This window comes from Miscanthus floridulus, chromosome 7 (assembly GCF_019320115.1).
Source record: "Miscanthus floridulus cultivar M001 chromosome 7, ASM1932011v1, whole genome shotgun sequence".
Lineage (NCBI taxonomy): Eukaryota > Viridiplantae > Streptophyta > Magnoliopsida > Poales > Poaceae > Miscanthus > Miscanthus floridulus.
The window spans coordinates 3,933,626-3,945,555 of NC_089586.1; the positions used below are offsets into that span (position 1 = coordinate 3,933,626).

At 49.0% G+C, this 11,930-nt stretch overlaps 2 protein-coding genes and 1 pseudogene across 2 annotated transcripts; all 3 read left to right on the forward strand.

The window, feature by feature from the left end:
- Positions 1 to 906: 906 nt before the first annotated feature.
- LOC136464961 (uncharacterized) lies at positions 907 to 1,386 on the forward strand. Its single transcript, XM_066463886.1, has one exon. It carries the CDS (start codon positions 907 to 909, stop codon positions 1,384 to 1,386), a length of 480 nt encoding a protein of 159 aa, XP_066319983.1.
- Positions 1,387 to 1,527: 141 nt separating this feature from the next.
- LOC136464962 (uncharacterized) lies at positions 1,528 to 8,816 on the forward strand (annotated as a pseudogene).
- A 1,450-nt stretch (positions 8,817 to 10,266) lies between these two features.
- LOC136462377 (molybdopterin synthase catalytic subunit-like) lies at positions 10,267 to 11,247 on the forward strand. The gene has a single exon (XM_066461483.1). The coding sequence runs from the start codon at positions 10,513 to 10,515 to the stop codon at positions 11,101 to 11,103; it is 591 nt and encodes a 196-aa protein (XP_066317580.1). The 5' UTR covers positions 10,267 to 10,512; the 3' UTR covers positions 11,104 to 11,247.
- The last annotated feature ends 683 nt before the right edge of the window (positions 11,248 to 11,930 follow it).

The window sequence follows — 11,930 nt, forward strand, 5'->3', positions numbered from 1 at the left end:
GCCTCCCACAATGCCTATATATATAAACGCGGATCCAACATAGTAATCATTGAGTATTCCCTAATTCTACGCTTTCATGGTATCAGAGACGATTCGTTTCTTGCTTCCGCAAACCCTAATCGCGCCGCCGTTCGCCAGCCGATCGATCACAGAGCTCATCCCGCTCACCGGTCCGCCATCGCAGAGCGGCTCGTCCCGCTCACCGGTCCGCCGTCGCAGAGCCCGTCCCACTCGTCGGTCCGCCATCGCAGAGCCCGTCCCGTCGATGTCATCTACGCGCGATCCGCACGCCAACGTCGCTGTCGTCTACGTCTACGCGCGATCCACCGACGTCGATGTCGTCGTCTACGTCTACGCGCGATCCACCGACGTCGTTGTCGTGTACGCGCGATCCGCCGCGTCGTCTACGCGCGATCCGCCCCTGACTCGCGAAGCCCGACGTCGTTGTCGCCGACTCGAGAAAGCCCGACGTCGCTGTCGCCGACTCGAGAAGCCGTCGTTGACTCGCGAAGCCGCGCCGACGTCGTTGTCTCGTTCTGCGCGTGAACTCACTCCTGCATGGCGGAAACAGACGACGCACGCCAGGCTTGCGAGGAGCGCGCCCGCAAGGCAGAGGTCGATCGCGTTGCGGCCCTCGACACGTACGAAGCCAAGTACGTCGCCGTCCACGCTGCCGCCATCGCCGTCCTCAACATCAAGGTGCTCGTGCCCCTGGTCTTGGATCGCGCCGCCGACAACTATAACCAGTGGCGGTCCATGTTCCTCGTTGTCCTGGGCAAGTATGCCCTAACGGACCACGTCCTCTCCGACGTCGTCAACGCCGATCGGCCGGCGTGGGTGCAGATGAACTGCACCGTGCTCACTTGGATCTACTGCACCATCCACGCCGACCTCTAGCAGTCGACGATGAACCACAAGCCGAACACGCGCGGCACGTGGATCTACCTCGAGAACGAGTTCCTCGGCCAACGTGAATCGCGCGCCCTGCTCTCGGCGGAGTTCCACACGGCGAAACAGGGGTCGGCCTCCATCACCGACTTCTGTCGCCGTCTTGAAACGATGGCGGCAACCCTCAACGACTTCGGCGATCCGATCGGGGATCGGACTTTGGTCCTGACTCTTCTTCGCGGGCTCAATGGCAAGTTTCGACCAATGGTTTCCAACCTCAAGATGCGGCAACCCTTCCCCACCTCCGAGGAGGCTCGCACGCTCCTCCTGCTCGAGGAGATCGACATCGACGACGTTGATGCAAGCGAAGCCGCCGGGGCATCGGACCCGCCACCATCCTCCACGACAACTGCACTCATCACTGCCCCGCGCCCTCCTGCTGGGCGCTCCTACATAGGCCAGGGCCAGGGCCATGCCGGCCACGACCAAGGCGCCTAGGGCAGCCAGAGCCAAGGCGGCTAGGGCGGGCACGCTGGCCGCACTGGCCGACGCCGCGGTGGCCGCGGCCGCAACCAGCAGCAGCAGTTCTCCAACACTAGGGGCGGCTATCGCTCCCCGGCACCGTTCTACAACCCATGGATGGGCACCGTGCAGCTCTGGCCATGTTCGCTAGGCGGTCCGGGGACGCCATTTCGACCTCCGCCAGCTGCCTTCACTGCTGTTCCTCAGCCACAACAGCAGTACATGCAGCAACCGTACGTTCAGCAGCCGTACACCCTCGGACCTCCTCCAGGGTTCGGGTACGGAGGACCATCGCCACCACAGCAGCAGCAGCAGTGGACGCCCATGCAGGGCGCGTCCTGGGACCCGTCCGCCCTTGTTAGCAACTTCAACACCATGACGCTTACGCCCCCTTCCTCGGCCGAGTGGTACGTTGACTCCGGCGTCGGTGCCCATATGGTCAACAACGCTGGTATTCTTTCTACCTTTCACCATCCTTCGTCATCTAGTCCTTCATCTATCATTGTTGGTAACAGAGCTTCGCTTCCCGTTACATCTATTGGGTCACACTCATTCTCCACCACACGATGTCCTCTTGTTCTTTCTAATGTTTTAGTGTCACCAAACATTATTAAGAATTTGATTTACGTACGTCGTTTCACCACTGATAATAACTGTTCCATTGAGTTTGACCCGTTTGGCCTCTCTATGAAGGACCTTTAGACACGGAGCGTGATCGCCAGGTGCAATAGCACGGGTGACCTCTACCCGTTCTTCCCAGCACCATCCAGCACCCCCACTGCCCTCGCTGCCACCGCGTCATCCAACACCCTCTGGCATCGTCGCCTTGGTCATCTCGGACATGAGGCTCTTTCCACACTTATTAGTTCCAATGCTATTTCATGTAATAAGCGCCATATTGATCATGTTTGTCATGCCTGTCAGCTAGGTCGCCATGTGCGCCTACCTTTTAGTGTGTCACACTCTCGCGCTGCACATCCGTTTGATTTAATACATTGTGATCTTTGGACTTCTCCAGTTGTTAATATGTCGGGCTATAAATATTATTTAGTCATTCTTGATGTCTACACTCATTACACTTGGACGTTCCCATTACGCCTCAAGTCCGATACTTTCAGTGTCCTTTCTAACTTTTTCTCATATGTGCGCACGTAGTTCGACTCCACCATCAAGGCAGTTCAGTGCGACAACGGCCGTGAGTTTGACCACTCTTCGGCCTGCACGTTCTTCCTCACTCATGGAGTTGTCTTTCGGATGTCGTGCCCATACACCTCTCAGCAGAACGGACGTGCCGAGCGCACCCTTCGCACCGTGAACAACATCGTGCGATCCCTTCTGTTTCAGGCCAGCCTTCCTCCCGTTTATTGGGCTGACTCACTCCACACTGCCACCTACCTTCTCAATCGTCACCCCACCAAAACCCTAGCCGGCCGCACCCCTTTCTTCGCTCTTTACGGCACACAGCCTTCCTACACTCACCTTTGAGTTTTCGGCTGTGCCTGCTATCCCAACCTCTCGTCCACAGCTCCACATAAATTATCACCTCGTTCCTCCTTGTGTGTTTTCCTCAGGTACTCATCCGATCACAAAGGATATCGATGTCTCGATCTTTATTCCAATCGGATCATTGTCTCCCGTCACGTTGTATTCGACGAGACTTTGTTTCCGTTCTCCGAGATGTCCACCACCCCCCAGGACCCAAACACACTTGCGTTTTTGGATGATGTTGATGATTCCTCTTCGCCTATGTGGCCAAGAGCTGTGCCTGCAGGTACTCGTCTCCCTGGTGGCATGGATGCCGCACCTGGGACCCCTGGCACCCCTACCACCGGTCCGGCTAGTGCTGCTGCCCCTACGGACTTAGCGCCCCAGATGTTTGGTGCTACCGCTAACCCCTCAGCCGGCGCGCCTACCAACGGTCCGGCTGGTGCTGCTGCCTCTGCGGACTCAGCGTCCCAGGTTGTTGCCAGCGGCGCCGGCTGTACCACCAGCCGCACCACCACCACCACCACGGAGGTGATCGTTCCTGTCACTAATGTGCACAACATGCGCACCCGTGGCAAGGACGATTTTCGGCAACCCGTGGATCGCCTTAATCTCCACGTGACGGCTACGTCTACCACTCCAGTACCTTTGTCGGTCCAGTGCAGAGGCGGAGTATCGAGCAGTCGCGAATGGAGTCGCCGAAGCCTGCTGGTTGCGCCAACTTCTGACAGAGCTTCGTTGCCCACTCCGTCGTGCTACAGTGGTCTACTGCGATAATATCAGCGCCGTTTACCTCTCCACCAACTCGGTTCAGCATCAGCGAACCAAGCATATTGAGATCGACCTGCACTTCGTTAGAGAACGAGTCGCCCTCGGTGAAGTCTGCGTCCTGCATGTTCCCACTTCGTCCCAGTACGCCGACATCTTCACCAAGGGTTTGCCGACATCCGTGTTCACGGAGTTTAGGTTCAGTCTCAATGTTCGCGGTGCTCCCAGTTTAGACTACGGGGGTGTTGGAATGTAATATGGCGTGTGGGCCTGCCTAGCCTCCCACAATGCCTATATATGTAAACGCTAATCCAACATAGTAATCATTGAGTATTCCCTAATTCTACTCTTTCACTGCTGGCCTGGAACTACCGAGGCTCGGGCGGGAGCCTTCGTAGTTCGAAAATGACACATCTCGCCCGGCTACTAATTAACTTCAACCAATGCGCAGGTATGTTTCATCTCTGAAACCAGAAACTCCACCATTAAACGAACTGCTCTTGTCAATCGTTTTAACTACTTTGATGTGTTTGTAGTTCCAGCCCAAGGCCAGTCCGGTGGCCTTTGGCTTATTTGGAACGATGATGTAGACCTAACTGTTGTAGACCACTGTCACCACTATATCATGTCTATGTGCATAAATAAACAAAGCATGAAGCAATTCGGTCTTATATGCATCTATGGTGACCCCCATCACCGTGCCACTGATAATATCTGGAGTCAAGTGCAAAATTTTGTAGTAAATAATCGCAACTTGCCTATGTTTTGTATGGGGGATATGAACAACATCGTGCATGCTAATGAAAAGTTAGGTCCTAGAAGGCCTGATGTTAGACGTATTAACGTTTTTCGGTGCTCATGTTAAACAATGCGGTTTCATTGATTTGGGCTATAGTGGACCGGCTTATACTTGGACTAATAAACGTTTCAGCACTAACCCGACGTATGAAAGGCTTGATCGCTGTTTAGGCAATGCAGAATGGTGTATGGCGTTTCCAAATACGACGATCTATCACCTGCCGATGCTTCGCAGCGACCACGCTCCTATTCTTGCGGTTCTTAATTCCAAAAGATTTCGAACCAACAAACCTTTTCGTTTCAAAAATTGGTGGATTATGGAACAGGATTACCACACGGTTGCTCAGAAAAGTTGGGAGCGCTCTGCCTCTAGATCTTTCACTCAAAAAACTAGATTCCTTGTCACTGATCTGTGCAGGTGGCGCAAAACCAAACCCTAAATCTTTGACCAACTGGCTGCTATTGAAGATCAGTTGCTTCAACAGCAATCCAAGCCTCCCAACCAACAAGATCAATCCCTTCAAAATCACCTAGCTCAGCAACACCAATGCATCCTTGAAAAGGATGAAACCTACCACATCCAGCGAGCAAAAAAACAGTGGGCTGTCAAAGGTAATCGGAACACAACTTTCTTTCACCACTCTATCATCAAAAGAAATAGGCGGAACAGGATTACCCACCTCCAGAACCCTGATGACTCCCACTCCACTACCCCTGACCAGCTAGCCCAAACCCTTACTGATTACTTCCAAAGAATTTTTACTACCCAGCACTTGCACAGGAACCTTCAGCAAACCCATCTTCAGCCATCTCCTATTCCGGAAGACAATACAGGAACTATTGCAGAGAATACAATGCATTTGCCGTCAACAGATCCATACGCTAACTTGATTCCAGATTTACAGGAATTGCATTCTATTGTTAAACAGATGAGAAACAATGCCACTCTGGGCCCAGATGGACTAAATGCGACTTTTTACAAGATGGCGTGGCCATGGATTCAGCAGGACGTTCACAACCTGATAACTCACTTCTACTCTTTTGCTCATCTTCTTGATCAGCTCAACCAAACTTATATCGCCCTAATTCCTAAAAAAGTCCATCCGATTATTCCTCAGGATTTTAGGTCCATTAGTCTCTGTAATGTAATTTATAAAATCATAGCAAAATCTTTAGCCGATAGACTTAAACCTCATCTTCCTCATTCCATCAACTTGGCTCAAGCTGCTTTTATTAAAAATAGGCATATTTATTCTAATATTATAATCATCCAGGAAATTATTCACTCTTTCAATTTAAAAAGTTGTAATCCTTTCATCCTTAAATTAGACCTTGCCAAAGCCTTTGATCATCTTGAATGGGATTTTATTGAAGCCGCTCTTCGTTGTCAGGGGTACAAAGATAATTTCATTCGCCTTATCCATGCCTGCATCTCTACGCCGACGTTTTCTGTCTTGGGTAGTGTTTAGTTCCCAAAATTTTGCAAAATTTTTCAAGATTCTCCGTCACATCGAATCTTTGGACGCATGCATGAAGCATTAAATATAAATAAAAAATAAAACTAATTACACAGTTTAGACGAAATTTACGAGACGAATCTTTTAAGCCGAATTAGACTATGATTGGACACTAATTGTCAAATAACAACGAAAGTGCTACAGTACCATTTTCCAAAAAAAATCACCAACTAATCAAGGCCTTGGTTAATGGTGAACCGTCTGCCGCTTTTCGATCTCAACGAGGAATCCGCCAAGGATGCCCTCTGTCACCATACCTTTTTGTCATTGCTATTAATGAACTATCTACTCGTCTGCAGGTTGAACTCCAGAACAGAAACCTCTCAGGTATTTCTCTGGGTCCCGGTTGCCCGCCCATCCACTCTCTTCTTTTTGCTGATGATTTGATCCTTTGTGGTCATGCCTCTGTGGACGAAGCTGCTACCATCAAATCTATTTTTGATCAATTTTCGCTGCTCTCGGGCCGGGTCCCTAACTTTCAGAAGTCTTCTATTCTTTTCAGCAAAAATGTTGATGATCAAACCAAAAGCCACATCAAACATATCTTTCCTGTTTCTGATCTTTTACCTAATACTATGCACCTTGGTCATCCCATGATTTTCAATCACAGTGATAGAAATAAAGCCTATGAGTTCATCGTTAATAAATTTAGGGCCAAGCTTACTATTGTTAAGGCTAATAAACTCAACCATGCAGGAAGACTTACTTATATCAAATATGTTCTTGCCTCTATTCCTGTTTACTACATGTCCACAGTTCTCTTCTCCGAGACTTTTGTGGAGAAAATCAACGCGATCATTCGAAGATTCTAGTGGGCTGGCATTCAGGATGACAACCCCTCCAACCCTATTGCGTTTCGTTCCTGGGAAGACATCTGCTAGCCGAAGGACAACGGTGGTCTTGGAATCAGAGATCTCTATACAGTTAATAAAAGCCTCATCACCCATGCTACCTGGAACATTGTCACGAACAAAAACAGTTTCCTCACCAGTATCCTCAAGGCAAAATATTTTCCAGGTAAGTCTTTCTGGACTGCAAAAGCTGATGGTCCTCGGTCTGTCTTCTGGGCATCGATCCTACAGGTAAAGAAGGACTTGGCTAATAACACCATCTATCAGATTCATGCTGGCAATAGTTCTATTTGGTCCACACCTTGGTGTCCAATATGCATGGGAAAATATTCACGATCATCTAATATTACCGGTTACTCAGTCTCCACTGCCAAGTGTGGTGTCGGATCTTTGGACTCCGAACACTCACTCTTGGAACATGGATCTTCTAATATTTTTGACCAGACTGGTGTGTAGATTATATCGCAGGTGAAGACGGTACACAGCCACCAGGCTGACACTCTCCGATGGACTCCGGTAAAAAGAGGTGATTGCACAACTAAGAATATTTACAGGCACTTAAGTACACAACTGCAGGTACAGCTGCCCCAGCAAGGTTCCAGGAGCATTACACCACAGGTAGATAAAATTCTACAGAGAATGTGGAAGCTCAGGGAACTACCGCCACTCATCAAAACGTTTACTTGGAGGCTCATAAGACGGGCACTGGCGACGGGAGATAGAGCTGGCAGATATACACCTCGCATTGATAAACACTGCAGTACCTGTGGACTAGTCGAAAATGATGCCCATCTGTTCTTCCATTGCGACTTCGCTCGTGCTGTATGGTTCTCAACTCAACCTCCTCTTCGCACAGATTCTTTGCCACAAGAGGATGATGGTGTCCAGCTTATTCTCTCCACTATTATTACTGACTCAATAGAAAACTCTTTCATGCAAAAAATACTTATAACTTTGTGGTATATTTGGAAAGCGAGAAACGATAAACGATTTGCAAAAAAGAATTGGACCGCATGGCAGATACACCATGCAGTTGCTGCTTATATCACCACAATCAATTCAGACACAGGTGTACCAGACGAACAGCCCCAGCAAGCTAGGTCCCAATCCAACAGGGAACAAACTGATGGTGACACAGCCACCATGGCGACCACTCCATTGCTGCAACACCACAGCAGGCTGAGCAATTCAAGGCAAGGTATTACTTATACTTTTGCAGGCAATGATGCAATAGACACAATCACACACCAGGAGCACATGAACCTGCAGCCTATGTATACTACAATGCATGCCACACGGTCAGGTATGAATTATTTCACTGCAGGAAATGGATCATCACCATCACAGGCGTACAGATACATGACAAGTCCAACACAAAGATTCAATGTTTCGCTTCCAGCATTGTTGGAAGGACCTCGATGCTACACAGATGCCTCCACTATGCCGGATCAGGTTCCGTCCACTCCAAGGAAGGCTGGAATTGGAATCTTCATTATCAATACCCAGATCCATCTGACGCAAAATATCTACATCAAAGCAGCCATGTCCAGCTTAGTCTCAGTCCTGATGGCTGAGGCGGCAGCTATGTCTCTGGCGGCGGTCATTACGGATCGGCTACAGCTACAGCATACTAACTTCCTATCCGATAACCAGGACCTGGTTCAATTCTTCAATTCCGCTGACTACTCAAATCCTCCGGATTGGAGAATCAAGCATCTAACTCAAACCTTTGTCAACCACACTCAACACAGAAGTACAGGGACATTCAAGATTAACAGGAGTCTAAACCAAACTGCACATACTCTTGCAAGGCAGGCGTTTCAGGAATGCCAATCCATGTACACACCTACTGCTGCTGCTTGTACTTGCTCCAACTTAGCTCATGTACATCAGTGCCCCTTAGCGGTGCTACTGCAGAATGTAACCATTGACTCTGTAATGGTCTTAACAGCTAGATGCTGTTGAAATGGAAAATAGTTTGTTGTAAAAAAAAGAATATATCATGAACTGAATTTTTCTAGTCAAGAACTAAGTACAGAATTAATAAAGCATACCTGTCCAGCATAGACTAAAGCCAGTATTGCCCAAGCAGTGTTCACTGCATGAGCACGGTTACCTTTGATATTTTCATAAACCTGTTTTGTTTGACAATGAATAAAATATAAGTCAAGAGATGATAAATGCAGAAGCCCTTGCTATCCTAAAGAACTACTAGTATTGTATTAAAAATGAGCATGTAAAATACAAAAGAAATTATAAAAAAGCACGGTTGGAATAAGAAAGGTCCAAAAGAAATGACTAGCCGAAATCAAAAGAAAATGTCTCATATGCCGATTTCTTAGCAGCAATTTCAACAAAAAAAAACTAATGATTAAACTGTGTCCTTACCATGCAACCAAAACGGAAGGACCTAATGAACTAGAGGGCATATTGATTACCTGAGTTCTAATGGAGACATGGCATACACCAGTAATAAGCTGCTTTGACAATAGGAAGTGGCATGCATTCTTGATGGAAGAGCTGTTCTCGTATGTTTTTCCAGCATCAACTAGTCCTTTAACGGAAAAGAAGGTTGAATAGGTGAAACATACACCCCAAGTGCCTAACCAGTAAAACAACTAAATGAGTTACTAATGTTAAAGTTTATTCCCTCTGTTTCAAATTGTAGGTTGTTTTACTTTTATCATAAGTCAAACTTCTTTAACATTGACCAATGTTATAGAAAAACGCACCAACATCTACAACATTTCTATAAACTTGGTCAAAAAAAAAGTTTGAAAATTTTGACCTAGGACAAAACTGAAACTACATATAATTTGGAAAAGAGGGAGGTAGAGACAATTCTTTAAGGTAAGACAACAGATATTGCATTATGACAAATCATGAGCCGTCTTCTTGTTTCCAAATCTAAAGTTTGAAAGGTTCAACTCTCAAGTGTTTAAATAAAACATATTTGAAATATACTTTGCAAAACTTATAAAAGGTAAACACTTTTCATGGGCCAAATCTCATTTGAAAACCCAGCCCAAAATTTCTTTTTCTTTTTGTTTCCTATATTCAGCCCGGTCATTCTTTTCTTCAGGCCAAAAGGCAGCAGCCCACAAACCCCCTTCGCGCCTTCTTCGTTCCTCTGCATGGGCCTTGACCCATTCCCAGCCCAACAATCAGCCACCCGCCTCCACCTCTCCAACCTGGGCCTGGCCACGTTTGCACCAGCAGCACAGCCCACAACTGCCCCGCGCCCTCTCCCTCAGTCGCCGTACGGTTTTCTTGATTTGGATTTTTGGAATACGCAGCCACGGTAGTTTGCTGTATTTTTTTTAGTTTGCTGTATTTCATCCCTGAACCTGAATGGAAGTCGCTTGAATCTCCAACCCAAGAGATCGGATCCCCTACCTCAGAGAACAGAGATGGTGGCAGAGTAGGCAGACAGGCAGGCAGCAGCTTGGCGCCTTCGCCTTCGCCTACCTCACTGCACTCGTAATCAGCTGGAGGGCAGTCTCGTCATTCCGGCAGCTCCTCCACCTGCCTTGCCTTGACCTTCCTATTCTTCCCCCACAAAGCACAGGGCCTTATCTGCTCTGCTGCTCTCTCCCTCCCCACCCGACGCGCCGCCTCCAATTCCAATCCGTGCTCTTGTGCCAAGTCAGGCAATCAAAGAGTCCAAAGATCCCAGCTTTCCCATGGCGGGCGCCGATCTCCCGCCTCCTCCTCCTCCCGAGGAGACGCCGCCGGCGGCGACGGCCGAGGAGGACGAGGACCTGATCGAGATCGTGGAGGAAGGTTCGGGGCGGCTGGACATCACCCGGTACGTGGACCACGTTCGGGACCTGTCGGCGGGCGCCATCGCGACGTTCGAGGGCACGACGCGGGACCACTTCGCGGGGCGGCGCGTGGTGGAGCTCCGGTACGAGGCGTACGCGGCCATGGCGCGGCGCCGTCTGGGCGCCATCCTGCGGGAGGCCCGGTCCCGGCACGCGCTGCGGCGGCTGGCCGTGGCGCACCGCCTGGGCCCGGTGCCCGCCGGGGAGGCCAGCGTGTTCGTGGCCGCCTCCGCCACGCACCGCGCCGACGCCATGGAGGCATGCCGCTACGTCATCGACGAGCTCAAGGCGTCCGTGCCCATCTGGAAGAAGGAGGTGTACGACGACGGCGAGGTCTGGAAGGAGAACCGCGAGTTCTTGGACCGCCACGCCGGCGACGCCCACGGCCATGGCAACGGCCACGGCTCGGCCGGTTGCTGCGGGAGCAAGGTCAGGGTCCAGGAGGCTTGATGATGATGGATGGCGGCGCCCGGATTTCTCTCTCTTTCTGCATCGCGATCGCAATCCACGGGAGTGGGTGGGGTTTCATGAAATCCGCTGTACAACTCGATCTCCGTTGACTTTTTTCCCTCCAGTTTTATTGCTGAGAGAGACTACTGCTAGTACATCTTGAAGTTGGAAGGCAGATATATTGAGAAAAAACAGAAGTGATGAGGGAAAATAGTACAGTAAAGATTGTTTCTGAAGAATTCAAACAGTTTGTTGGCCAATCTAGATTCTATATTTCTATATGCCTTGTACCAACACAACGTGGCGAAAATAACAGAAATTGCTGTACTCTTTGAGGACCCTTAGAATGTAGGAATTTCACCGAAATTATATAGAAAACTTTATAGGAAAATTTTCTGGATTCCAAAGGGGCATAACTATGGAATTGCTGAAAGCCGAGAACTGCATATGCTGCATATGATGATATGAAGAGGTGTTGATGTTGTAGTCTGAATCTGAAACTTGACAGGAGTTGTAACTGAAACAGAAACACGAGTGGGTGGTACTGCGAGGAGGAGACGAAAATACAACAGGACAGTAAGAATGGTTCTGACGATTCCACGTTTGAGACGGCATAACGTCTTAACAATTTGGAACAGAGGAGAGAGTACTAATTGCTGGACCTCTTCTCTTAACAATTTGGAACAGAGGAGAGAGTAGTAGTTTCTGGAACTCTTTGAGAAAGGGGCCTGAAACTGGACAAGACGAGGAAGAGGTGTTTAAATCTGGAATCTGAAACTGGACACAGGAGTTTGCTGTAATGGATGGAAACGAGCGAGTAAGTTAGA